The 27659-nt window shown below is 48.1% G+C and overlaps 5 protein-coding genes across 5 annotated transcripts; 3 read left to right on the top strand and 2 right to left on the bottom strand.

Moving 5' to 3' along the window:
* Positions 1 to 1176: 1176 nt before the first annotated feature.
* ENH_00033970 (hypothetical protein) lies at positions 1177 to 2315 on the bottom strand (the record flags this gene model as incomplete). The annotated part of the gene is made up of 3 exons (XM_013585012.1): positions 1177 to 1343; positions 1464 to 1615; positions 2260 to 2315. 3 exons carry the CDS (start codon positions 2313 to 2315, stop codon positions 1177 to 1179), a joined length of 375 nt encoding a protein of 124 aa, XP_013440466.1.
* Positions 2316 to 3449: 1134 nt separating this feature from the next.
* Positions 3450 to 6145, top strand: ENH_00033960 (40S ribosomal protein S5, putative; the record flags this gene model as incomplete). The annotated part of the gene is made up of 5 exons (XM_013585011.1): positions 3450 to 3580; positions 4059 to 4224; positions 4708 to 4853; positions 5437 to 5571; positions 6097 to 6145. The coding sequence occupies 5 exons, from the start codon at positions 3450 to 3452 to the stop codon at positions 6143 to 6145; spliced, it is 627 nt and encodes a 208-aa protein (XP_013440465.1).
* Positions 6146 to 8438: 2293 nt separating this feature from the next.
* Positions 8439 to 11960, bottom strand: ENH_00033950 (hypothetical protein, conserved; the record flags this gene model as incomplete). Its single annotated transcript, XM_013585010.1, is given in 4 exon segments — positions 8439 to 9221; positions 9226 to 9378; positions 9646 to 9976; positions 11839 to 11960. Coding segments are annotated over 4 exon segments (1389 nt in total).
* Positions 11961 to 14973: 3013 nt separating this feature from the next.
* On the top strand, positions 14974 to 17521 carry ENH_00033940 (hypothetical protein; the record flags this gene model as incomplete). Its single annotated transcript, XM_013585009.1, has 3 exons — positions 14974 to 15531; positions 16997 to 17102; positions 17379 to 17521. The coding sequence occupies 3 exons, from the start codon at positions 14974 to 14976 to the stop codon at positions 17519 to 17521; spliced, it is 807 nt and encodes a 268-aa protein (XP_013440463.1).
* Positions 17522 to 26675: 9154 nt separating this feature from the next.
* Positions 26676 to 27203, top strand: ENH_00033930 (hypothetical protein; the record flags this gene model as incomplete). The annotated part of the gene is made up of 1 exon (XM_013585008.1): positions 26676 to 27203. The coding sequence occupies one exon, from the start codon at positions 26676 to 26678 to the stop codon at positions 27201 to 27203; it is 528 nt and encodes a 175-aa protein (XP_013440462.1).
* Positions 27204 to 27659: the final 456 nt, after the last annotated feature.

Genomic DNA, 27659 nt, shown 5'->3' with positions numbered 1-27659 from the left:
CCAGCTAGCTAGCTGGCTAGCTGTTCAGACACCTGCCGAGAGCAGCTCCAGCTGGCCGGGTAGCACGATTCCCGACTAGCTAGCTAATTAGCTAGCTAGCTAGCCAGCTAGCTGGCTAGCTAATTAGCTAGCTAGCCAGCTAGCTAGCCAGCCAGCTAGCTGACAAGCTAGCTAACTACCTACTTAGCTGATTAGCTAACTGGCTGATTAGCTAGCTAGCTGGTTAGCTAGCTAGCTGATTAGCTAGCTAGCTAGCTAGCTAGCTAGCTAATTAGCGACTTCTTTAAGGGACCTCCTGGCGGGGCTGCTGCGTCCTGGGGCCCGAGAACGGGGGTTTAGGGTTTAGGGTTTAGGGTTTAGGGTTTAGGGTTTGGGGCTGGAGGTTAGGGGGTTGTGGGGTTTTGGGGGTTTGCGATGTCTGTACAGACGGCCTTTAAAGAGAACAAAATAATTCACGAGAGGACAGGAGAGACTATCTCCTAACTGCAGCATTTGCTGCTGCTGCTGCTGCTGCTGCTGCGGCTGCTGCTGCTGCTGCGGCTGCTGCTGCGGCTGCTGCTGCTGCTGCGGCAGTTGCGGCTGTAGCGGCTGCTGCTGTGCGCTGCTGCTGCGGCTGTTGCGGCTGCTGCTGCAGCAGCAGCAGCAGCAGCAGCAGCAGTCGCAACAGCAGCTGCTGCTGCTGCAGCACTTGTGCTTTCCTTTCTTGTCTAGTCTGCTGCTGTCTCTTCTTTCTTCATTTTAATTTTAAAAAACTTTTTTAAAAACTTTTTTAGTTTTTCTTTTTCTTTTTTTGACTCTTTCTTTTGAGGGCCGCGAAAGGCCTGGCCGTTGCCGTTTCTGCTGCTGCTGCTGCTGCTGTTGCTGCTGTTGCTGCTGCTGTTGCTGCTGCTGTTGCTGCTGATGCTGCGGCAGCAGCAGCGCGAAATAACTGGCTGCTGCAGCAGGCGCTAGCTGCTGCTGCCGCTGGCTGTTTGCTGCTGCTTCTGCAGCAGCAACTAAAAGGGGATTTTTGCTTTTAATCTAAAAGTATATTTAAATAAATAAAAATAAATATATTTTATTTCTATTTAAATTAATTAAATTCATTTTAATCAATAAGATCCAACTTTAAAGAAAGAATTATTACAAGTCCCTTTTAGAAACAGCAACAAACGAAGAGTTCAGCTGTTTGCTGCCTCAAGGCCCCCACACCCCTGCAGCAGCAGCAGCAGCTGCTGCTGCTGCTGCAGTTGCTGCTGCAGCAGCTGCTGCTGCTGCTGCTGCAGCATGCACGGCGGAGACAGCAGGCGGCTGCGGTGTCTCCGCAGACACCCCAGAGGGACTGTGGGGCGGCCTTAACGGTACTGCAGCAAAAAGAGACACACAAGACAATTTGCTGCTGCTGCTGCTGCTGCTGCTGCTGTTGTTGCTGCTGCTGAACTTGCTGCTGCTACTCATTCTACAGCCCCAGCTGCGTCCCCCACCTCCCACCCCCCTCCCGCTCCTCCACCACTGCTGCTGCTGCTTTCGCCTGCGCTGCTGCTGTTGCTGCTGCAGCTTGTGCTGCTGCTGCTGCAGCTGCAGCTTGTGCTGCTGCTGCTGTTGCTGCTGCTGCTGCTGCTTACCTTCTGGAAACCTATGAGCGCCGCTCGCTCTCTGAAGCACTGCCGGCACATGTTGATTCCGTACTTCCGGACCATGCCGTGGCGGTTGAAGCACACCCGGCTGCAGCAGCAGCAGCAGCAGCAGCAGCGGGAGCAGCAGCAGCAGCGGGAGCAGCAGCAGCGGAGGGAGCAGCAGCGGAGGCAGCGGCAGCGCCACAGCAGCAGCAACAGCAGACACAGACATAATACGGAGAGCATGAGCTGCTGCAGCTGAAGACCTGCCCTAGAAAGCCGCAACTCCAGAATAGCAGCAGCAGCAGCAGCAGCAGCAGCAGCAGCGGCAGCAGCGGCAGCAGCAGGGGCCCCCGGGGCCCCCGGGGTCGCGGGCAGCTGTCCATACACCTCAGCGGGCGCGCAGCAGCAGCGCACTGCCACGCATAGCTGCTGCTGCAGCAGCAAAAGGGAAAAGGCTGGCATAAGGGCTGGCATAAGTGCTGCCCCACAGCAGCAGCAGCAGCAGCAGCGGCAGCAGCAGCAGCAGCAGCGGCATCTGGCCTTCGTCGCGGCGGGCAGCAGCAAAAACTAGAAAAGGGAGAGAATTAGGAAACGCAAAACCCGAACCCGAAACCCTAAACCCTAGGGCCCAAACCCTAAACCCTAAACCCTAAACCCTCACCACTGGCGGCTGCCAGGCCCGAACTTCTTGGGGCGGATGTTGTAAGTAGTGCCCATTTTGAGGGTTTTGAAAAGAGCAGCAAAAAGGAAAAGAGAAGAGCAGCAGCAGAAGCACACGAAGCAGAAAGATGCAGCAGCAGCACCCCTGGTAGGCAGCAGCAGCAGCAGCAGCAGCAGCAGCAACGGCGGCAGCAGCAGCAGGTGGGCCGCATGCATGTGGGGGCAGAGGCCAGCAGCCGCAGCAGCAGCTGCTGCAGCAGCAGCAGCGGCAGCCCCACAGCAGCAGTGGCTGCAGCTGCTGCTGGTGCGGCTGCGGGGAGAGGCTGCAGCAGCAGCAGCAGCAGCAGCAGCAGCTGGGATTTAGCTTTGGGGTTTGCGCCAGTTGCCAAAAAGGGTTTTTTCAAACTCTTTTTATATTTAAAAACAGGTGAGGAGTGCTGCTGAGCCCTGGTCGCTGCTGCTGCTGCTGCTGCTGCTGCTGCGCTGCTGCTGCTGCGCGTGAGCAGCAGCAGCAGCAGCTGCTGCTGCTGCTGCTGATCCCTGTCTCTGTTTTTTGTGGGGTTTTCGTTTTCTTGCGGAATGGAGTTCTGTGCGTCGATACACTCTGTGGAGTATCACGAAGAGCAGCAGCAGCAGCAGCAGCAGCAGCAGCGACAGCAGCAGCAGCCTCAGCAGCAGCAGCAGCGGCGGCAGCGGCTGCGCTGCTCGAAGTTTTTGGGCTAGGGTGTACATCCTGCTGTTTAATAGCTGCTGCTGCACTCCACACCCGACGCGGGCCCCACAGCAGCAGCAGTTGCAGCAGCAGCAGCTGCTGCTGCTGCTGCTGCTGCCGCTGCTGCTCTCTAGTTCTCTGGCCTATATGCCTAGTGGAGCAGCAGAGCAGCAGCAGCATCCTCAGCAGCAGCACTTCAGCTGCAGCACCTGCGAGTGGCCAGCCCAAGTGCAGCAAAGGTCCCCGCCCAACAGCAGCAGCAGCAGCAGCAGCAGCAGCAGCAGCAGCAAGAGTTGTATTGGGTGCAAAGTGTGTGTTTGCTGCTGCGTGTGCGCAGCAGCTGCAGCAGCAGCAGCAGCGCGAGAGGCCGCCTCAGTGGAATGAAGAAAGGTCGAAAAGGAGTGGAGAGCAGCGGAGCAGAATCCCCCTAACCAGCAGCAGCAGCAGCAGCAGCAGCAGCAGCAGCAGCAGCAGCAAAAATGGCAGCAACGGACTTCAAACTCTTCGGAAGATGGACTTATGATGATGTCACTGTCTCCGATCTTTCCCTCGTCGACTACCTCGCCGTCAAGGGCAAGGCTGCGGTCCTCACGCCCCACACTGCCGGCAGGTCAGCAGCAGCAGCAGCAGCAGCTGCTGCTGCAGCAGCAGCAGCAGCAGCTGCTGCTGCTGCTGCTGCAGCAGCAGCAGCAGCAGCAGAGGGGGGGTAGAGCAGGTTGTTTTGGCTTCTGGGGTCTTCCCGTGCCTGTCCAAGTTTGCTTTTTAATTCTTTTGAGTTCTTTTTAGATTTATTTCTTTTATTTAATTTATTTTTATTTTATTTCTTTTTAATTAATTAATTATTTATTTATTTATTTAATTTAATTTAATTTAATTTATTTATTTTTAATTTGTATTTGTTTCCTTTTACCCCCCGTGGCCCTGAAAGGACAACTTCATCGATTTTGGTCGAAATTTGGTTGTTTTTGGTCGTTTTTGGTTCATTTTTGGAGATTTTTTTTGCAAATTTGTTCTCAAAGATCCAATTTTCGATTTGGAGTTTATTGGCGGATTAATTTGCGTTAAAATTTGCGTTTTGGGGCTCTCAGGTACCAAAAAAAGCGCTTTCGGAAGGCGCAGTGCCCGCTGGTCGAGCGGCTGGTCAACTCCCTCATGATGCACGGCCGCAACTCCGGCAAAAAGCTCCAGGCCATTCGCATAGTGCAGCACGCCTTCGACATCATTGCTTTGATGGCCGACAAAAATCCTCTCCAGGTCTCTTTTTTCTCCTTTTTCTCCCTTTTTTTCTCCCCCTCTTCTCCTTTTCTTCTCCTCTTCTGCTGCTGCTTTTTTCCCGCTTTTTTTCGCCAAAAAAACACCTTTTTTGGCCTTTTTTTCGACTTTTTTCGACCTTTGGTCTCCCTTTTATCACCTTTGCTGCAGCTGCTGCTGCTGCAGCAACAGGGCTGCTGTGCTGCTGCTGCTGCTGCTCCAATAGGGCTGCTGTGCTGCTGCTGCTGCTGCCTTTTGTACTGCTGCTGCTGCTGCTGCCTTTTGTACTGCTGCTGCTGCTGCTGCTTCTTGCGTATCTACTCCCGCTGCTGCTTGCTGCGCTGCCGCTCGCTCTCCCCGCCTCTGCTGCTGCTGCCGGTCCCGCCCGCCGCCGCTGCTGCTGCTGCACACCCTCCCCGCTGCTGCTGCTGCTGCACACCCCCCCCGCTGCTGCTGCTGCTGCTGCTGCTGCTGCTGCTGCTGCAGGTGTTGGTGCAAGCTGTGGAGAGAGGCGGCCCTCGGGAAGACTCGACTCGGATCGGAAGTGCCGGAGTGGTTCGTCGGCAGGCGGTGGACGTGTCGCCTTTGCGGCGAGTGAACCAGGCCATTTATTTGATTTGCACGGGAGCCCGGTGAGTTTTCTTTTCGTTTTTTCGGCGTTTGAAAGCTTTTTAAATCCTTTTTTTCCCTCTTAGTCTTCTAGAGCTTCTTCCGGAGTTTCTTTTCCTCTTTTTCCGACTTCTTGGGACTTTCTGGATGTCTTTTTATGCCTTTTGGCGGCTTAAACGCTCTCTGACTTTTTGCAGTTTTTTTGCCTTTCTATCTTTTTTATATTTCTTTTAAATCCTTTTTAAATCTTTTATCTTTTTGTTTTGCTTTTGAGTCTTTTTCGAAGTCTTTTTTCTTTTTATTTTCCTTTCAAATCTCTTTTGAAATCTTTTATCTTTTTGTTCTTCTTTTAGATCTCTTTTTGTGTTTTTAGGGTTTTTTGGCGCCTTCAAATTCCTTTTTCTAATTTCTCTTTGAAGTTTTTTCATGTTATTTCTTTTTTTCTTTTTAGAGTTCTTTTTGATATTCTACTCCTCTTTAATTTACTTCATTTAATTGGCTTTTTCAGCTTTTAATTTTGACGCTTTAGCCGCTCTTTGACGCCTTTCCTTTGCTGCTGCTGCTGCTGCTGCTGCTGCTGCTGCTGCTGCTGGGGTGTACGTACAGCACTGCGGCCTTCCGAAACCTGAAGAGCATGTCGGAGTGTCTGGCAGATGAAATAATGAATTGTGCAAAAGAAAGCAGCAACTCTTATGCAATTAAAAAGAAAGACGAGATTGAAAGAGTGGCCAAGGCCAACAGGTGAGCAGCAGCAGCAGCAGCAGCTGCTGCTGCTGCTGCGCCTCCAGCAGCAGCAGCAGCAAACGCGGGCCTCTGCAGAGCCAGAGTCCCTCAGCAGCCACATGCCGAACGAAAGACATCCAGGAGCAGCAGCAGCTGTTGCTGCTGCAGCAGGAGCAGCAGCTGCTGTTGCAGCAGCAGCAGCAGCTGCTGTTGCAGCAGAAGCAGCAGCTGCTGCAGCAGCGTGAGCTGCTGCCAGCTGCTGCTGCAGATTTGGGTGTACGTACACCTCGTTTACAACAGAAGAACGAACAACTGTTGTGGCTGCTTTTGAGAGACCTGCTCACTTATTCCTTCCTGTCGTTTTATCTTTTATTTCTTTTTATTTCTATTTCTTTTTAAAGTCTTTTCCTGCTTTTTATTGCCTCTTTTATTTATACCTGGCACCTGGAGCTGCCTATACACCCCAAGGGCTTTTCAGTGCCTTTCCCGCAAACTGTTTTGAGGTGTATATACACCTGAGTGTGTGGGGTTTGGGGTGTACAGACAGCTTGAAGTCTACTGCATGCGTTTCATTTTCTGTTTTGCCTTTTGAGTTTTGAATGAAGTTGAATTGATATATTTCTTTTTGCAACTGCAGCATTTGCTGCTGCATTTGCTGCTGCATTTGCTGCTGCATTTGGGGTGTACGTACACCTCAGCGCTGGCTACGCTGATGAATTCATAGTTCAGCTTAAAGGCATTTGCTGATTATCTTTCGCTCCTATCTGAAGCCAAGGCGCAAATCTATTTTATTTATTTTATTTATTATTTTTAAAAAATCTTTTTGCGTTTTTGCATTTTCATTTGTTTATCCTTTCAATGCCTTTTTATTCTTGCCGAATTTCTCTTTAAGTTTTGAATTCTTTTCTATTCTTCAATTTTTCAGATTCTTCTCTAGTTGTCGTTTTCAAATTTTTCTGTTCTTTTATTCCCCACACTTTTATCATCTGAATGTCTTTTTATTCTTTTATTTATCTTTTGTTTTCTTTTGTCTAAATGCCTCTTTGTTCTTTTATTTTGTATTCATTTGTGTGTCTTTTTATTCCTTTATTTGTCTTTTGTTCTTCTATCCAAATGCCTTTTTATTCTTGTACTTTTCTCTTGTCTTTTTATCTAAATGTTTTTTATTCTTTTTTATTTATTTTGTTTGTTTTCAATATTCCTTTTTGTTCGCGTGAAGGCTGGTGTCTGTACACCCCGTGAATCGGAATCCGCAAGGATCCGTCTTTTGTTTTTGTCACATCATTGAAATATATTTTTTCGTTTTTCTTCGCTGCTTATATATGTTTATATATGTTTTAATATATCCTTAGGGTTTAGGGTTTAGGGTTTAGGGTTTGTGGGTCTAGAGGCATTTGGTTTTGGCAGGTGTACGAAGAAGCCTTTGAAATTACACTCTGGCTGCTGCCATTTCTCGATTTATTCTTTAAAAAGGTCTCTTGTTGAATTTGTTTAATTTAATTTATTAAAATTATTTAATTTGTTATTTTCTGCTTTTGAAAAAGGGAACAGGATGAACACATAGTTCAGCTGAAGGTACACCCCAGGGTGTATCTGCTGCTGTTATTCTTTCGCTCCTATCTGACGGCCCTTTCGACAATTATTTATTTAAATAAAATCATTTTATTTTAATCATTTGATTTATTTATTTGTTTTGGTTTTAAATTCTCTAGCCCTAAAATTCAAAATCGATTTCTGTGCGCGGCAACCTCTTCGGGTGTACAGACACCCGAGCCGAGTGGGAATGAGCAAAGAGATATAAATTCAAAAAAGGGCTTTTCGAAATGCTCTTTTATTTAGTTTTTACTTTATATATATTGTATGTATATGTGGAATTGTTTATATATCTGAATGTATTATATACGTATATATATATATATATATATATATATATTTATATATATATGTATATATATATAGGTATATATAGATATATATATGTATATATGTAAATATATACATATATATATATATTATGTATATATGCCTACACTGGGGGCAGCGCGTTTCATTAATATAAATATATTTTTTGTACTTGTTTAAGAACAATTAAAGTAGACAGATTTGTGATAGGGATTGTATACGAGAAAGGATATTCTTATGAAATATATTTATTTGAATATTTAAAATTTATTTTATTTTCAGTATTTCAGTACAGCAAACATTAGCAGCAGCAGGGTTTGACATCTTTGGGACTTGCAACTGAATTCAAATTAACATAAAAGAAATAATTGTCTTTGTAAATATCTTTTTGATTTTATTTTGTACATTTGGCTATCCTAGATGTAGATTTGCTGCCAAAAGATACAAGCTGCTGCAGCAGCAGCAGATGTTGCTGCTGCAGCAGCGGATGTTGTTTCCACTGTAGTGAATGCTGCTGCTGCTGCTGCAGCGAATGCTGCTGCTGCTGCAGCGAATGCTGCTGCTGCTGCAACGAATACTGCTGCTGCTGCAACGAATGCTGCTGCTGCTGCAACGAATGCTGCTGCTGCTGCAACGAATGCTGCTGCTGCTGCGGCGAATGCTGCTGCTGCTGCAGCGAATGCTGCTGCAGCGAGAGCCTCTTGCTGTTGCTGCAGGTACTTGCTGCTGCTGCATCCCGTTTTGGTGCGGCAGCATTTCCTGGGCTGCGACTGATGCTGTTGCAGCTGCTGCTGCTGCTGCTTCATTTGCTGCTGCAGCTAAGGAACTTTGCTGCCTCAGCATTTCTTTTTAACTTCTTTTAATTCTTTTCTTTCTGGGGAATTATAAACAAATTAGATGACAGCAGTGTAGTACTTGTAAATAGAATGAATAAATAATAAAAACAAATGCGGAAATATACCAATAAATTATAAATATGGGTCTTAGGCAAAAAAAAAGGGGGCAGCAGATGCCGCAGTGGCGCTGTTGCTGCTGCTGCTGCTGCTGGACACTTTGTGGCGCTGCGGTTGCTGCTGCTGCAGTGCAGCAGCAGCAGCAATAGAAGCAGCAGCAGTAGCAGCTAGATTCTGGGTTATGCATTGAAGGCTCCAATTGTGTCTGCTTGCATCTTCTCTCTCACTAGGCGCTTCCTGCACACAAACACAACACTGCTGCTGCTGCTGCTGCTGCTGCTGCTGCTGCTGCTGCTGCTGGAGCCAGCAGCACATCTCGATTGACAGCTCTTCCAAAGCGCCACTTGGCGGTGCTTCCCTCAAAAGATCTGCTGCTGCTGCAGATACAGTTGCTGCTGCAGATACAGCTGCTGCTGCAGATACAGCTGCTGCTGCAGATACAGCTGCTGATGCAGATGCAGTTGCTGCTGCAGATACAGCCGCTGTTGCTGCCGCTCCATCTGGCGCTGCTGCAGCGGCTGCTCGAGCTGCTGCGGGTGCTGCCGCTGCTGCTACATGTGCTGCAGCAGCTGCAGCCGCTGCTGCTGCATCCGCTGCTGCTGCTGCATCTGCTGCTGCTGCTGCTGCTGCTGCTGCTGACCTGTGGAGGTAAGGGATTTTGGCTTTATCCTTCTTATATCTCAAGTGCTGCCAAATGGGGTGTCTTCTGGACTGCAGCCGGTGGTTGCTTCGGGTGTACAGACACTCCGCAAGCGGCAGCTCCTGTACTACTGCTGCTCTTTCGTCAACTATGGGGGGCCCCCCGGGGGCCCCCTCAGGGGGCCCCCCGGGGGCCCCCTGGGGGGCCCCCGAACCCACAGGCACCCAGGGGGCCTCGGGGGCCCCCCTGTCGCGGGGCCCCCAGGAGGCCCCCGTAAGAGGGTACCTCCAGGTGTCTGCTTCCAGCACTATTCGCCAAAGGCGCTGAATTCTGGAAAAAGAAAAAAATAAAAGAAACAAAAGGAAAAATAAAAGGTAGAAACAGCGGCTGAGGTGTCTGTACACCCCAACGCCCGGGCCGCTGCAGCAGCTCGCAGGCGGCACCAGGAGCAGCAGCGGAGCAAAAAAAGCGAGGAATGGAGCATTTTGGAGCTTGTTTTAATCATTTAAATCATTTTAAACAATTAAAATGGATTTAAATTGCTTTTATTTCTTTTAAATTGAATTAAAATGACTCAAAACCAACCCCTCAGCTCACCGCCCCCTCTCCAAAAAAGGCAAACGCGCCAAAGACACAAAAGGGCCGGCCCCGCGCTCGACTTCCCTCGCGGCCTTCACCAGGTGCAGCGGCAGCTGCTGCTGCTGCTGCTGCTGCTGCTGCTGCTGCTGCTGCTGCTGCTGCTGGGGGGAAGCAGAAGGAGGCCTTACTTCGGGGCGGCCCAGCCCGCTGTATCTCCAGCCTGCTGCTGCTGCTGCTGGCTCCAGCAAGTTGAGGATGTGCTCGAGTGCTGGGGTGTACGTACACCGCAGCGCCGGCTGCAGATACCGCGCCTCGTTTCGGGTGTACATCCTCTGGTGGTGGGGAAGTCCTACAGAAACAAAAAGTATTTTTATTATTTGTTGCTATCAGCAAACCATTTAATTTCAATAAATAAATAGAGCTACAAATACAGAGATGCACAGCCGCCGTACAGCGGACTAGCTAGCTAGCTGCCCGGGGAAGGCCTAGCTAGCCAGCCGCGTCCTCTAGCAGCTGGCTAGCTAGCTAGCTAGCTAGCTGGCTGGATAGCTAGCTATGCAGTTGTGTAGCTAGCTGGCTTGAAAAAGTCGATTGGCCCTCTGGTATACTAGCCATTTAGACCTTTAGCGAGGTCCATAGCAAGCAAGCAGGCAAGCTATCTAGCTAGCTAGCTAGCTAGCTAGCTACACAGCTAGCTGTGGCCCCTAGCCAGCTAGCCACAGATCTGCTCAGCGAATCAACTACACAGCCGCTAGACAAACAAGTGAACGGCCTCCACGCCGAGGGGACAACAGCCAGCTAGCCAGCCAGCTAGCCAGCCAACTAGCGAGCAAGCTGACTAGCGTTCTTATCAGTTGGCTGACTACCTACAAGACTAGCTGGCTAGCTAGCTAGCTAGCTAGCTAGCCACTTAGCCAGCTAGGCGGACAGCTGGCCAACCAGCTAGCTATCTAGCTGGCCAGGTAGGTACCTAACTAGCCAGCCAGCTAGCCTGTTAGCTAGCCAGCCAGCTAGCCAGCTAGCTATCCAGTCAGCCCCCTAGCTAGCCAATTAGCTTGCTAGCTAGCTGGCTAGCTAGCCAGCTAGCTAGCTAGCTAGCTAGCTAGCTGCTTACCTAGTAAAGGCCAGGCCTTGCTGCTCTCCGGCTCCCACTTCTTCGTGCTGCCGTCGGGCAGCGGCGAAGAACTGAGGCGTTCTCGCCTCCAGCCCCACCTGAAGCAAAAAGTGGAAATAAATAAAAATTGAATTTAAATTTATTTAAATTCAATTTTTATTTATTTCAAATTCTTTTAATCAAAGTAAAAGAATTCAAAAGATAAATTAATGACATGAACTTCGAGCTGCGCAGGGAAGGATACAGCTAGTAGTTAGCCGCCTGGCTAGCCACCTAGCTAGCCAACTAGCTAGCCAACTAGCTAGCCAACTAGCTAGCCAGCTCGCTAGCCAACTAGCTAGCTAGCTCTCTAGCTAGCTAGCCAGCTATCTGCCAAGCTGGCTAGCTATCAAACGAGATACGTAGCTAGCCAGGCATGTGGCTACGAAGCTAGCTAGCCACTTAGCTATCTAGCAAGCCAGCTAGCTATCTACCTAGACGGCTTGCTAGCTGGCTAGCTAGCTGGCTAGCTGGCTGGCTAGCTAGCTGGCTAGCTAGCTAACTAGCTAGCTTGCTAGCCAATGCTGGCACGCATGCAGCTGCAGCAATGCGAAGGCAGCAAAAGGGGGCCCCACAGGGGCCCCAGAGAGCATTGGGGGCCCCTTGAGCAGGGGGCCCCCAATAACTTCTTTTGCTGCTATTCTTAGGGCCATGGGGGCCCCCAAAGGCGACGCAAATGCCTTTTGGGGGCCCCCAAGACCCTCCTGCTTGTCTGGGGGCCCCCCCAGGAAGGGCCCCCAATGAGGACCCAGCAAGCGGCTCAGGGACTTCTAAAAATAGGCCTTATTTAGTTTTTGGGGGGCCCTTTTGGGAACTCTACTAAAGCCTTTTAAGGCGCCGTTGATGAACCCTTTAGCAGCTTCTTGGGGGCATCTTGAGGGTCCCTGTGGCGTTCTCTGGGGCCCCTTCAGCGGCCCCTGGGGGCCCTTTGGGGGCCCCTGTGGGGCCCTTTGGGGGCCCCTTTGGGGCCGTTTGGGGGCCCCTTTGGGGCCCTTTGGGGGCCCCTTGAGGACTCCTCGGTGGCCCCTCGTGGGCCCCTTTGTGTGTAGTGGAGTTACCTGGGTACAAAGACGTCGGTCCTCTGGTGTCTGTACAGCCCGCGTTTGAGGTAGCGCTGCCCGGGGCCCCAGGGGAGGCCTGAAATGGGATATATGCCGCCTCTGTGGCCCCCCCGAGGCATGTTTGGGGAGTTTTTGAGGGGAAAAAGGACAAAAAGAAGACCCAAGGGACCTCCGTTCTACCCCGGAGGCTGCATGCGAAGCTCAGCTGCAAAAAGCAAAAAAAATTAGACCAAAAAACCCTTTTTAGCATCAAAAGAAGCCCTGGGGGCCTCCGGGCGCCCGCGGGGGCCCCCGGGGGCCCCCAGGGGCCCCCGAGTACACAGCCATCTCCTCTGGGGGCCCCCAGCAAGGGAGCAGGGGTTCTTTTGGGGCCCCTGGGGGTTTATTTGCGTTGTTTTGTAGTAAATAAATAAAAATAAAACCCATTTTAGGGTTTAAATTGGTTTTTTGTTTGTTTTCCGGATGATTTTGGTCTATTAATGGTGCGAAGTTCGCGTCGGGATTCTGTCGTCGTTGGGTGTCGATACACCGCAGACGAAACCCACGACGCTTTGGGTCTCGCCTCACCTTTTAATTAATTCATTACTTTTAAATTGTTTTCATTTTCATTTTTATGGGTTTAGAAGCCCCTCGAAGTCCTCTTATTTCTCTTTTTTTTCGAGTTGTGTCGGCTGGCTCTGCGGTGTACGTACACCTCATCTGCAGCTGTTGCTGCTGCTTCTGCTGCTGCTGCTGCTGCGGCTTCTGCTGCTGCGACGGACTTGCTGCAGCAGCAGCAAAACACAGCCGCTGCAGCAGCTTCAGAGCGGCAGCAGATTTGGCAGCAAAGGGAGGAGACAAAAGAATGTAAAGGGAGAAAAAAGGAGATGAAAGAGAGGAAAAAGATAAAAGAAAACAAATAAAAAGAAAACAAAATAAAACAAAAGAAAATAAAAGCGAAAAAACCAAACCCCACAACTCCAAAAGGCCCTCAGGGGACTCAGTCTGAATTTGCGTTTTTTTTTCTGTTTGTCTCTTAGCCTCAAATCTTTTTTTTTGCTTCTTTTTATTCTTCTCTATTCTCTTTTATTTTTAAAATTCTTTTCTGTTTTTCCTCTTTTTTTTCCCGTTTCTCCGTTTTCTCTTCGGATTTGTTCCCCTTTGCTGTTTTCTACTTTTGTCTTTTTTTTTTAAATTCTTTTTTGATCTTTTTGTTTTATTTGTGGCTTTTTTCTTTTTTGTTTTTTTCTTTTTTTGTTCTTTTATCTTTTTACTGTCCCGTTTCTTCGCCTTTTGTTGTGTGTCTTTCTGGCCTCTTTCTGTCTAAGTCTTTTGTTTCTTTTATCTTTCATTTCTATCTATTTCTTTCTGTTTCTTTATTTCTTTTTATTTCTTTTTATTTATTTTTATTTCTTTTACTTCTTTTTATTTTTAAAATGAATTCTTTTTTCTCTTTGGCGCTGCGGGCCTTTCTAATTGTAGCTGTCAGTACAGCGCAGCCGCTGCTGGTCGACTTGGCCCGGAGCCACGGAGCAGCTGATGTGGGACTTTTCAACATTTAATTTTTAAATTTAATTCATTTTAAATTCATTTTAATTAATTTAATTTAATTAAGTTAATTGGATTAAATTAATTAAAATGGATTTGCCATTTTGCTGGAAAAAACGCTGCAGTTCTTTTCTATTCTTTTCCTTTCTCTTTTGGTTCTTTCTCTAGCTTTTTTATTCTTTTTTGCCCTTTTAAACTCAAAACTTCTCATTGTTTCATTTTTATTTTTTTAATTTTTTTATTTGATCTAGGTAATTCCAATGAAGCTCTTGCCCTTCCGTTTTGTCTCTTCGGACTTATAAGCCCTTTATTTAATTTCTCCTTTTTATTATTTTTCATTTTTTGTTTCTGGCTTTTGCCATTGCTGCTTTCAGACTCTCCAAATCTTTTTGTTCCTTTTCAGTTTTGCTTCTGTTTTGTTTTATGTTTCTTCGATTGAATCTGGAGACAATTTGTTAAAGCCTTTAAATGCTTGAAGGCATTTGAGTTGGTATTTACATGCTTAAAGACGTTTATGTTTGTACTTAAATGCTTCAACACATTTGCATTCGTATTTAAATTATTAAAAATAATAAAGTTCTATCTAAACACTGAGGAGCATTTAATTCATATTTAAAATTTTGACTGCATTAAATTTCACATTTAAATGCTTCACCAAGTTCAAGTTCGTTTTTCAATGCTTAAAAGCGATCAAATTCGAATTTAAATGATTAGAAACGTGAAAATGCATATTTGAATGCTGAAAAACATCAAACTACACATTTAAATGCATAAAAAGATATGAATTTGGATTTAAAACATTGAAAACGCGAAAATTCGTAAATTTGCATGTTTTGTTTTTCGCTGCGCGCCTGCTGCGGGGTGTACGTACAGCCGAGCTGCTGCTTCTTCGTTTTGCCAGTTTTTGTCTCCATGCTTTTAATTGGATTTTTTATTTGCAAAAAAAAGGAGACACTTTCGAGGAGACAGTGGCTGCAGGCAGCTTTGATTTGTCTCGTTGATTTGGCCCATCATGTTTTAGAAAAAGGTGAAAGTTTAATTTCAATTCCTTTTTTAAACTCCAAGTTCAAATTTTCTTCCTTTTGTTTTCAGACTTTTGCACCCTCTTGCCCGATTCTCTGTCTTCTTTTTTTTCTTTTTTGTTTCTCTTCTATTTTTGTTTCTTGAGCTTTTGTGTCTTTATGTCTTTTCTCCTTCTTATTTTCTTTCTTTTTCTTTTCCTCCTCTTTGACACCTTTGCCTTTTTTAATTTCTTTCTCTCCTCTCTTTCTATTCTTCTGCTCTTCTATCTTTTTTTTTCTTTTCATGTTCTCCTTTGCCTCTTTTTATTACTCTTTCACTTTTGTCTTTTTTGCATTGTTTTTCCTTTTCTCCAGTTTTTTGGCCTTTTGTCTTTTTGAATTCCTTTTAACTCTTTTGGCCTTTTTGTCTATAGGAGGCCAGCGCTGAATAGCGGCTTTGTCTGTCTCTGTCCAAACAAATTGAATTTATCTTTAAAATTTTTTTTTGTAATTTGTAAGAATACTCATTTCGGAACTTATTTCTGCTTCTGTATTTTTCGCTTCTGCAGCTGGCCTGGTCTACGCTGGCAGCTCTTTGTACCTCATGGCAGTATCCTTGTCTCTTCTTTGGGTCTCTTTGCTTTCTTTTTTCATTCTAAACAAAAAACTGAGTCCGAAACAAATCATAGGATTAGTGCTGGTCACTGTGGCCTTTCTTCTTCGCATTAGACAGCTCCAGGGGGCCCCTAACCCCCAAGGGGTCCCTGTGGGGCCGCAGGGGGCCCTAGAACCTGGGGGGCCCCCCAAAGGGCCCCCGGGGGCCTTTGAATTGGAAGCGCCCCCTAAGAGGCCCCCAGGGCCGCTGGACACCCAGGGGGCCCCCAAGGGGCCCCCTGGGGCCCCGGAAAAACTAGGGGCCTCCAGCGCGCCCGAGGCAAAGTCCTCACAGAACGGCCTGGGGGCTTCAGGGCCCCAGGGGGCCCCTGCGCCGCAAGAAGCCTTAGGGGCCCCGAGGGCCCCAGGGCCACAAGGGACCCAAGGGATACAAAGAAACCCAGGTACCCCAGGGGCCCCTGGGGGCCCCGGGCTGTTGGGGGCCCTTGGGGCCCAAGGGGCCCAGGAGCTCTTTGGTGTTTGTCTTGTTACGGTGGCGCAGATCCTTGTAAGACAATCAGAGGCATTTGATTTGTGCCATGTTTAGTTTTAATTTTGGGCCTTTGTTTCTTTTTGTCACCTCAGTTACTTCCGTGTCTTTTTATTTTTGTTCTACCTTGTTTTTCCTTTTTTTTTGTTATGTTTTGCCCTTGCGCTGCTTTGGTTGTGGACCCTTAGCACAGTCTATATGCTTCAGGGTTTAGGGTTTAGGGTTTAGGGTTTAGCTTCCTTGGCTGTCTCTCCATCGCTGCTTTTTTGCGTCGCTCCTGTGTTTCCGTTTTCTTTACCTCTTAACATTTTTTCTGAGTGTGTCCCTGTAGAGTCTGTATCAAGGCAAGAAGATGATAAATTTCAACTAAAATGCAATTATTATTATTTTCCTTTATTTCCTTTTGTTTACTCGCACACGCGCAGCACGGCCTTGCCTTCGTCTTGAGCGAGAAATATATGAAAGACAAAAGACACAGAATAGAAGGGCCTCAACTAGTTTATATGTGTGGGTGAGCATAATATACAGGGGCACGGGGGCCCCGCAGGTGCCCCACAGTGGCTCCACAGGGGCCCCACAGGGGCTCCACAGGGGCCCCACAGGGGCCCCACAGGGGCCCCACAGGGGCTCCACAGGGGCCCCACAAGGGCTCCAGAGGTGCCTCGTAGAGGGCTCTTGGGGGCCTTATAGGGGCTCTACTGCCCCACAGTGGCCTTCAGAGGGGCCCCAAAGGGGATTGTAGGAGGTCTTCAAAGGGCCCTCAAAGAGTCCTTGGGGGGCTTCCATTGGGCCCCGCTGAATCCCTGAAATGCTCCCAGGGGGCCCCTCTGGGGACTTTCTAGTGTTCAAAAGGCGCCTGTAAAAGAGGGGCAACCCTAAGCGCTAAGTTAAACCCTAAACCCCAAACCCTAATGCAGAAGGCCTGCTTGGGGTCTAGAAGAGGGCCCAATGGAGCCTCGCAAATGAGGATTTAGGACCTAATAAGAAGCGCATGAGCCTTCAGATAGGTGTCAATTGGGTTTTTCGGGGGCCTCCACTATAAGGGCCCCCACTCTACGGGACCCTCTAGAGGCCCGCAATCCAGAGGCCCCCACTTAAGGGGTCCCAACGGGGGCCCTGAAGAGCCGTCTGGGGGCTTCTAAGGGGGCTTAAATAAACCCCAAAGAGCCCTTGGAGCCCCTCAAGGGGCCCCTAGGAGGTCTTCAGGGGGCCCTCAAGACACGCTGAGGGTTTGCAGGGTCTTGATTTGGGGGGTTTTCTCACGGGGGTTTGCATGAGGCCATCAGGGGCCTCCAGACCCGAAAGGTCGCTAGGGGTTCCCTGGGTGTTTAGGGTTTAGTTAAGCACTGAAAGGAATCATAACTGTAGAGATAACTGTAGAGAAAAGATGCCGAGCTAAACCCTAATTTGTAAAGCCGAGGGCAGCAAAGATTAATGTTATTAAAGCCTCCCAATTGCTGCTGCTGACCTTTGCTTTTGTCAGGGTGATAAACACTGCTGCTTTGCTGCTGTGGACTTTTGTGTGGACTGTGCCGCGCTGGAGTCGACTGGTAGACGATCCCAGGAAGCGAAGAGGCGGCTCCTTAGGGGTAAGTGTGGGGTCTTTGTTCGCTTAGTTTGCTGCTAATTTGTTTTTGCAGTTTTTGAACTACTTAATTGTTTGTGTCTCCTCTTTTGTTTTCCATGTTGCTTCACTAGCAACCGTTCGTGAGCCACGGCAGCGGCGACTGCCGCTGCTGTTCGTGTTGCTGCTTCTTCTGCATTTGCTCTTGTTGCTGCTGCTGTTATGTTGCTGCTGCTGCTTCTGCTTCTGCTACCTCTGCCTGCAAGCGCGTCCAAAGACATGTCTTCATTGCTTTTAACAGCTAATAAACGACTACAGCAGCAGAAACAACAGCAGCAGCAAGAGCAGCAGCAGCAGCACGAGCAGCAGCCACCGCATCAGCCGCTGCTACCGTCTTCAAATAACAATGAGCTTTCTACCAATTTCAAAGAGCAGCAAAATTAGGCAGCAGCAGCAATGCGAACAGCAGCAGCAAGAGTTTGGCAGTTCCTTAAGTGGCTCCCACCAGCTACCTAAGCACTGGAAGCGAAAAGGTTAAAAGCAAACGCCTATGTATATATGTATATATATATATATATTAACAATATATATATATATATATATATTATGCATGCCCCTATGATGTATAATATATATTATATACATAACGCGCAAAATATCATATTTATATGTATATGCACGCATATTGTACATGCGAATGATATGTATATTAAGTGGATTTGATGCATATAGTATTATATGTATGTGTATATATATATACATGCAGATGTGTATATACAGTATATATCTTTTGCATAACAACAAAGGACACTTATAATGCAGACTATGCGCTGATATTATGCGTATCATGTGTGTGTACATATACTTGTTATGGCTATAATTTTCAACCAATAAAGCAAATTTACATGCTAGTGTTCCATATTTAATGTAGAGTGAACATCTCAATTACTTTTGCTCTGTATAGGATCTTTCACACGCTGTACATACAGTGGGCGCATGCATGCACTTCGTTGTCTATTCGTTTGTCTCAGGTTCTAATTTCTTGCTTTTTGGGTTTATTTATTTGTTCTCTTTTGCGCTCTGGAGTCCTTTGGTTTGTTTTGAAGCATTTAGGCGCAGTAACCACAGGGGTCCTCAAGGTGCTTGTGACGACGGTGCTGCTGCTGCTGCTGCTGCTGCTGCTGCTGTTGCCGCTGCTGTGTCTTCAAAGCTGCTTCCCGGTTGCTTTTGCTACTGCGGCAGCGCTTGTTGCTGCTGCCGCCATTGCTGCTGCTCTGTTGCTGCTGGCTGTGTCTTCCCAGTAGTCGCTATCCTGTTGTCTTTGCTGCTTCTGCTGCGTGTTTTGTTGCTGCTACCGTGCGTTTTGAGGCCGCTGCTGCGCGTTTCGACGCTGCTGCTGCTACTGCGTTTTGCTGTTGCTGTCTATTTTGCTGCCGCTGTTGCTGCTGCTGCTTAGCCGCTACTGATTGTGTTTTCGAAGTCGCTTCTGCCCTGTTGTCTTTGCTGTTGCTGCAGCTTATTTTGCTGCTGCTGCTTATTTCCCCGCTGCTGCCACGGCTGCTCCACTTCTGCCATGGAGCCGTTGCTTTCAGCCGGTTCCGTTGCTGCTGCTACCCCAAGAGCTGCGGTTGCTGCTGCTACTGGCTGCTGCACTTGCTGCTGCTGCTGCTGTGAGGCTCATGTTCGAAGCTGCTGCTGTGCGCAGGCTGTGCGCATGGCCCTCGTCTTTGTTTTGTCTCATTTGCTTTTTTGTGAGCGGCAGAGCTCTCAGTGCCTCAACACGGCCAAATCAGCTGCTGCTGCAGTCGTAAGCGCTGCTGCTACTGCTGCAGTTACGAGTCGTGCTGCTGCCGCTGTTGCTGCTGCTGTCATGAATGCTGCTGCTGCTTCCCTATCTGCGGCAGGTGCTGCGGTAAGCGTTGCTGCCTCTGCTGCAGCTGCAGCAATGGTGCGAGTGCTGCTGCTACTGTTCAAAGTGTTGTTGCTGCTGCAGTCGCATAGACGGCCCTGCTGTTTGCCTGACCTGCAAGCCTGCACACTTTGCCTTTTTTGTTTTAATTCTTTTGTCTGCAAAGCTGTCCGCGAAAGTTCGCTTTTATATGTCTTTTAGTTGGCTAGCTTCAGATGGCTCCACAAGGCATTTTGTTACTATTTTTCATGCTTACTTTGGCTGGCTTGTTCATATTTATTTTGTTTTTTTCACTGCTTTGCATACTGCAGCTTTGTCTCTGCGTTTGCATATGAACTTAGTTTTTCCTTTCGCCTCGTTGGCCTTCTCCGGGTTTTATTTTGTATTTTTGTTGCCCTCTTATATATCCTTCCTTTTTCGTTATTGGCTTTGTTACTAGCTGTTATTTCTCTAGGTCTTTGTTTCTTGTACCTGCAGTGGCGTTTCACATTTTATCTTGAAATACCGTTTTCATTTTCATTTAGTTCAATCAATCACCCCGTTTCCTTTTCTCTCCTGTGTCTCTCCTTAGCTCTCTCAATTCTTATTTCTTCGTAATTTTGTTTCATTATACTAGTTTTGAATTGCAGTTCTTTGTTCGTTTATTTTAGCCTTCCGCAATTGGAGTTCAATTACCTCAAGAGGTACTTATAATCTTCGGCCTTAATCTTTGCCCTTGGTTGTTTCTTTTGTTTCTAGCCCTTTTCTGTCTTCCCGTTTTATTCTTTCATAGCTATGTGAATAATGATGCGACAACGATTATTATTCACTTGCGCCTTCGTCTTGCGTGTTTTTGTTCTTATTATGGTCATTGTTTTGTTGCAAAAGAATTCGAATTTCTCGACGAGGCATCTCGGATTCTTTTCCCACATTTTTGCAAATTGGGATTTATTTGAATTTATGCCTTAATGCTGCCTTTCTTTCTTTGTTACATGCAGGCGATTTGTGGGGCCCTCATCTACGCCTTTGGTTCTGCAGCGCCTCAGCAAGGAGGAGCAGCAGAAGCGGCGAAACAGAAGCCAGCAGCAGCAGCAGCAGAATGGGAGGGGAAAGTGTCTTTGAAAGAACAGGCAGACGCAGCAAAGGAGACAGAAAAGGCGGTGGCAAAAGAGACAGAAGAATTACAAAGAAAAGCAGCAAATAAATGTACCGAGATTGACGCGGCAGAAGCACAGAGACTCCTTTGGCAGGCTGCCAAGCCTACAACAGCCTTATCACCTCCTTGAAAATCAGGACCTTAGCAGTAATATGTGCTGCTGCTGCATAATGAAGGCTACCGGCACAGCAGCAGCAGCTTATCGTACACAGAAGCTCTGCATGTCTTCATAACAGCAGCCGCGTGCAGCAACGCCAAAGTTTTCATATTTGGCTCCGCTTTTGGCAACAAGCTATGCAGGCGTACGAGATAGCCCAAAAGAAGTGCATGCATGCCTGCATGCATGCGGCAGGGCTCCGTGTACATGCATCCATGCGCGCAGTGAATTTACAAATAAATGCATGCACACATAGTTACACGGTCACCATCAGGCCCCAGGCTGCATGCACGGAAAACCCAAAAGGAGGAAGCACGGTAGAGAGCTGGGAGTCGGGTGCACCTACTGGCTGCGAGCCGCATTCATCGGCTTATTTGTTTTCTCTGTTGCTTCAGTTGTTTGCTTTTAGCTGGGCTGGTGAGGCGTTCGCAACGTTTTGTATGCATGGAGACAAAGATGTGCAGCACCCTTCTCACGCTCCCTTGCTTACTTTGATTTGGCTTTACTTCTGTTTATTTGTACCTCCTTTTTGCCTTCCACGAGGTTATATCCTAGTTCAGTGTAAGGCGTTTAGTGTTGGCTGCGAAGCCACTGGCGCCTTTACGCAGAGTAGGTGTTTTCAGCTTTCTTTTGTCCTCGCCAGCCTTTACTCCAAATCAAACCCTCCAACTCAAGTGTTGACAGATTTCAACACGTTTCTCCTCCATATGCACATACGTTGAAATAGCATAAAACCCCTAGCGATTCCATTGTGGAAAACTGCCATTCGTACTTTAGCATTTGCTGTTGCAGCAAGCTTCCGTCAAGAAAGATTTACCTTTTTTCTGCTGCTGCTGCTGTTCTGATGGTGCCATCTGCAGCAGCAGCTAGCAGCTGCGGGTGGTTACGTAAGTGCCACCCTTGGCGCATGAAAGCAGAATAATAAATACCTTATTTTCGTTCATCCTGACGGGTTCTTTTGTGTTTTTTTTCATGTTTAGATCTGTTTACTGTATTTTTTGTCTGTCCTTCTCTTGCACTTTGTTTGGCCTGTCGCCAGTTGGCATGCAAGGCGAGTACCGACAGGTAGTTTTCTTGTCTTCACCTCTTAACGCGGCGTCTGGATGGTATAAAACCAACCTTTGCTTTTGTGCTTGTTGCAAACTTTCATGTTCACTGCGTGCATGCTTCTAACTATCCTTGTCACTGCTGGCGGATCCAGTCCCAGTGCTGCCTCAAGAAAGGCCAAGCACAAATATTATTTCCATTAAATCAAGAAAGCTAAGTTTGCTCTTGCGATTTTCATCTCGAGATCACCTGGCTGCGGCTCTGCGATGCGCTACTTCAGCAGAGCTTCGTGTTCTGCATATACTTGCACGCATATCCTGTTCCTTTTTTTCTGCCCTACTTCCAGCAACTTAGCTAGTTCATTGTGTTCGGCTGCAGGCTCTCAGCAGCATGGGGTATGTACTGTGGCATCCTTGCTTCGCCCCGGCTCTTCCGGAGTGGTCGACACCACGGCCAAGTCCTAGTGTGCCCTGCGACAGTACGCAAGATGGGCGCAGCATTTTGAGGCATTAGAATCTGGCATAGTTTTCGTGGGTCTCAATGTGTTGTTTTTGGAGAGAGGCAAGCGTCTGCTTGAGGGCTTTTCCCATGCCCATTGCAGACAGGCTGTTTGGCCTGTTACGTGCCCTGTTGACGTCCTTTCCTGAATCGTTTCAAGACCCAGCAGTGGGGGCTGCAGTTGCTGCTCACGAGTGGCAGCAATAGCGGCGGGCTGACACACAGCCGCAGATGGTTCTAATTGATGCAGCTGAAATGGCTGCACGTTTCCTCGTGCAGCAGCGCACAGTCGATCAGGTAGCTCTCTTAGCTCTGCTTCAGGTCCCTCAAGGCCCGGTGCCTGAGGCTTAAATAGAGCTTCGTCATGTGTTTAATCGACACGGCATTTAGTGTAATTATTTTGCACTCCAGGTATTTGCAAACACGCCCATGAGGCTCCCCATTTGCGTGTTTTGCTGATTCAGGCTTTGGACACGCATGCGGGTGGTGTAATCTGGCGGTTGTCGTGCTGATGTGTGTAGTATGAGGGTGTTGATGGGGCGCGGCCACAGCGTTGATATGTGTTGCCCGCCAGCTTTGTGCGGTGTGCAGCATGTACGTGAGTAGACATGATGATGCGTATTGACAACTGAGGTGGTAGTGCATGGTGCATCATGTGGTTTCGTTCGCTTTTCGGGTGATGTGAAGAGTGGAGTGGAGTTGTGTGTGTCTGTGGTGTCAGGAGAAACGGGTACGAGGGCGCTGGGGCAGATAGAAGGGGCAATATTTGTATGAAGCAGTAGAAAGGGGAGCGCGCGTGAATTGCGTGTTTTGCTGATTCAGGATTTCGATACACAAGAGGCTGACGTTATCTGGCGGTGCTTTCGTTGCGTCACCGAAGCCGATGACAGTTTTAGGCGTGCCGGCATGAATTGGTTTCAACAAGCGGGAGAAACTGTTGTGGCGAAGTGCTTCTCAGTGTAGTGTATCGGCCGCCGCTTGTCACACACTTCTTTGCTTCATTCAAGTTCTTAGATTCAATTGATGTGAATCTGCGGTTTCGTTGTAGTCTTTCATATGCATCAGGGGCGAGATAATGGGCGCACATGCCCGTGTAAAAGGCAATGAAGCTTCTGTGCGAAGTACGGCGTAACGAATCTGTAGAGCTCATCTGTGATTTGTGTAAACCGCGACAACCATCGGGTGCTTGAAGGGGTCTCATTCTGTGCAGTTGACCTTGTGTGCGTTGCTATTTGTAGGTTTATGACTGAAGGCTATCTCCGTGACGAAAAGGAGCAAGCGTACGAAGTCTTTACATATTTGCACTTTAGTTTTGATGTTTAGCTACTGTTTAGCCGCTTCAAAGTTCATTACCTCGTTAGGCGAAAGCTTATGTTGCACGCACGCTGCGTCTCTGATCGCAGATTCATGAGAGATGATTGGAAAGACGCGTGTTGATGTGAAACGCCTGCTAGCGTTGCATAGTGTGCAGGAAGTACGATGCTGAGTATTGACTACTGTGGTGGTAGGGTTTGTTGCATCACCTGGTTTTGTTCGTTACGCCGTTGATGTGATATGCCGATTGGAATTGTTTGAATTTGTGGTGCCGCAGACGTTGGCAGGAGCGGCATTTGAGTCGATGCGGCAGACCGGGCAGCGCGTTTCAAGTGGGTGTCCTGCTCGTTCAGGTTTTGCAAAGGCACCAGATAGTTGTGATATCGCGCTTCTGCCGCTGTTTTGTATATGCGTCAGGGATGCTATAGAGCACGCGCACACTCGCCCACCTACAGGGCAAAAAGGGGCATTGGCTCGAAGGGCTCGACGCGATGTGGAGCACTCCGCACCCCTCATCTGGGCTTTGTTTGTCTGTAACAGCAGTGCGGAGTCTGTTCATAGCTTTGAAGGTACAGAGTTGGAGGTAGGATTGCCGTTCGTTGTAATCGGATGACGGATGGGTATCGCTGTGGCGAGCAAGCGCTGCTCTCGTGTGCGAACTATTTGCAGTTTCCAATATCTTCCTTTTTAGACTTTCACGGACCTGTGGCACTGTATAAGGATAAAAGCAACTGCCACTCCTATCAAGATGATGGCGTTACTGCGGAAAAAAGCAATAGCAGATTGTCGACGCCTGTTGAAGCAAGTCATAATTTTCCGGTTCTGCACAAATAATTCACTGTTAGGGAGTTGGGCCTCTACCGTAAGTGTTGGTGCCCCTCCTGCTTGGAAGAACCCATGTTCGCTAACGCCGGCGAGGAAGCAGGTGAAGGATATTAGGAACCAGTAACACATCTTGGGAAACAAAACATGCTAGTTTAGGAAAGGAGTTGCTGCTCTTTGACAATGAGTTTCCTTGCAGTGTGTAAGCGGCACTTATATGCGGCTGGGGCTCGTTTTTCTGCTGTGGTCTGCTGTGGACCACCTTGAGCTCTGGATCGCTGGAATGCTAACAGTTGCACATTCCCAAGGAACTAAAGAAGCCAACGTTACCTTAAGCTAAAGTTTTAGTGAGCTAGGGTTGGTAATGAGCAGCAATAAACGTAGACACCTTGACAACAACCCTCGATGCCGCCGAGTTGAGATAGCAGTAGATCTGCCTGCATCCATCAGAACACCCTCGAGACCATGCTCATTTGCATGGCAAGGTCTGCCGATTGCTGCAGAGTGTTGTGTTAACTATTTTCTTAGCTTCAAATGTAATTGGGGTTGGCATACTCATGTTTGATTCGTGAACCTTAAGCAATGAAACGCGTGAAGGAACGTTGCTGACTTGGCGAAGGCCGGACCGTCCGCACGTCCCCCCATCTGCACAAAGCACGGTGAGTCGATTGCATGAGCACTCACGAATTCGAATTTCAATTCTTGGTTGGTTTTTAACTAAATTCAATTAAGTTTCCCAGATCAGTGATTTCAGCTGTCTCGTTAGAACGGGAGCTGTAATTGTGACGTCCCGCCAAAGTCCAGTGGTATTGAACGGCGTAGTGGGGAGTTTTTGTCAAAGAGAGCACTTCCAAGATACTTATTTGAGACTATTATTTGATACTGTGAGTGTCATCGGCGATGTTCAACTTTTTCCGCACATGTCCGGGTCAAATCACCCGAACTAACGGGGTGTGGGCTAATGAACCGAATGGAATGTGCAGCATTGCATTGTTCTGCACAAACAGTCTTCATATGATATATAGTTCAATACAATAACGTTTAATGTTTAACTAGGAAAACCGAGCAAATAATAGTTTCATTGTGCGTTTGTTCTAGGAATTATTGCAGATAATCCCAGGCTTCCGTGGCTGGCGGTAAACAACCTCTAGGTGTTGTATAATTCAACACTAGAAAAACTAATGTGTGACTAGAAACTGAGGGGAGACAAATTCAGTATCACAGATGGTTGGTTTCAGGATTCAGTGCAGCTTACCCGAAGCTTTGTGGCTGGCAGTATTACTGATGCTCCCAACGCCCATGCGGGGAGCCGGAAAATGGAAAAGCAATATTTCCCCTCCCAAGGATGACGTTTCCTTGTTTCTAATTTATGCTTCGCTGCATTTGGTGAGTATAGGCGGGAATGCATCTGCATAATCAGCAGTAGAATGCTACGTAAGAGCGAAGCTGCAGTCAGCTCACGTTTAAGGGCTGTTCCAGGGTCATGTCCAATCACGCATGCAAGCAGTTAGTGAAAAATTAATGTTTCTGAAGGTTGAAAGGCCCATTAATGTATGTATAGATGCGCAATTTTTGTGTAACTGCGCAACGCCCTTGTGATCCGTGAACAGGGTACCCCGCATTATAACGCCTGCTGTATGAGCCCAGTCGAGCAGGGCTGACGATAAGGTTAGTTTTTCTAAGACCAAATAGTCAGAGCAAGAGCTTCACGTCACAAAAAGTAACAACTATGAGACCAACAGCAAAATTCTAATGGCAACTGGACCACACCATGCACGATAAAGATAGAATGCGGTGCATGTGCGAGACATCTTTGTAAAAGTGGATGTGACAAAACAAATTGCAACAGTCTTGCAGCCGACCGCATATGAGATGGGAGAAAATGTGGGGGCTTTCTCACACTTAACAGAGATAATATTGGCGCCTCATGAATGTACCGACGTTATATGGGACATGAGACACACAGTATTTCAAAGGCGGTGCTGTGGGACCTTGGACCCAAAAAGGAGACAGCTGCGGCCACACCATATTGCATGGTTTGAAGCTGGGACTATGTAGGCGCCTTTGCAATGCTAACCGTTAGGCGCTTATCCAGCAAAATTTGAACTGTGCAAGGAGACCACCACACGCATTAGGCTAGCTTCCAGCACTTGGCATCAACAGGAATAGAGGTGAAAGCAGCTGGCCTAGTAAACAGCATATTGGACAGCATGCCACTCGATGTGTGCTAAACCCTAGTCAAAGTTACTCATCAATTTCAAGGACTCGAGTAACGTAGAAAGAGATCTCGCAGCTCTGGAAGGCGCAGAGGGGCGCTAGCACTGTAGTGCACAGGCACTACAATAGCGCTTGCTGGTGACCAATGGAAGATAGCTAGCCGGTGTCCTACAAGAGGTCATATCACCGTACGAAGACAGGACCCTCTTACTAGGATCGAAATAAGCGAATTTGTCGGCGAATTAGCGTGTATACACTAGACGTGCCTGAAAGTTCCCGGAGATTGGGGCTGGCGATAGCGCCGGCACCGATGCAGGCTTCCTCCCCACAGGGTCTAGGAGGCGAACCCCGAGTGGTGGGGGATTTGAGAAGAATGGACTTTGAAAAACTATGAATAAACGTATTTCGTGATGTTCGGGTTACTGTTTCAAGGAAATGCGTCGAAGGTAGACGGTTATCCCCCACACAGCAGGAGACTTCTACAATGTCAACAAGCAAAATGCCGAGCGGGACACCGGCCCCTCATCGTCATGCTACTCCGAAGCACACCGTGGCAGCGCGGCCGCGTGGGCATAAGGAGGCGTCCCCACAGGTGATACCAATGACCAATGTTATTCCAAGGGACAGTCCCTTTGTCACGTGGAACCAATTCCAGTCCGCTATGAGTGTAGTAAGAAATGTTATAGGCGGGACCGGGGAATTGGGCGCAACGTTTCCCATACTACCAGAAGACAGCAGCACTATGCAGGCCGTTTTGCTGCGCATCGAGCGCCGGTACAGCCACATGGGATTGGAGCCGCGCGAGTGGGGAAGCGCATTTATTGACCACCCTGTGGGCCCAGGTCTAACCTATTGGATGTATCTACGGCGAACTATCGACCTAAGCGACTGGGAAACGGTACAGCGCCAGCTTTGGGAGCGATTTGACAAAGCAATGTCGCCGAGTCAATTGCTAACGGAGTTGGCTAAATTAAGGTGGAATGGTAACCCGAAGGAGTACACGGACCGGTTTGCAGCTGTAGCGTAGCGTGGTTTGGTTGTCGTCCCCTACGAACTCGCTGACTACTACTGCACCGGGCTGCCGACGGAACTCCATCTTCTTATCACCAATAACGGGCAGGTGAAGTATCACTCGTGGGAGCAAGCGGCAACAGCCGCAGCACGACTTTACGAGCCGAAGCAGAGCGTACTCGAGCTCCGATAAAGGACCAGTCGAGCCATCAGGGCTGCTATCCAAGCTAATGGACCCCAACGGCGCCAGGAAATTGAAAATAGACCTGGGGGAACCCACGCGAACTGCTATGAGTGTCAGGGTCGCGGACATCCGGCACGTGTCTGCTCCAGCAGGGGGGAACGAACCAAACGTCCAAGGGAAATATGCAAGAAGTGTGGCGGTGTGGGACACTATGCTCGGGAGTGTCCTACGTATGAACGAGTCCGGCCCGAGTTGGCGGACAAGCGCAGTAGGCAGCCCACACGCCCT

The sequence above is a fragment of the Eimeria necatrix genome, genomic scaffold (genome assembly GCF_000499385.1).
Source record: "Eimeria necatrix Houghton genomic scaffold, Enh_scaff248, whole genome shotgun sequence".
In the NCBI taxonomy this organism is placed as follows: Eukaryota; Apicomplexa; class Conoidasida; order Eucoccidiorida; family Eimeriidae; genus Eimeria; species Eimeria necatrix.
This window is presented reverse-complemented; position numbering and strand designations above follow the sequence as displayed.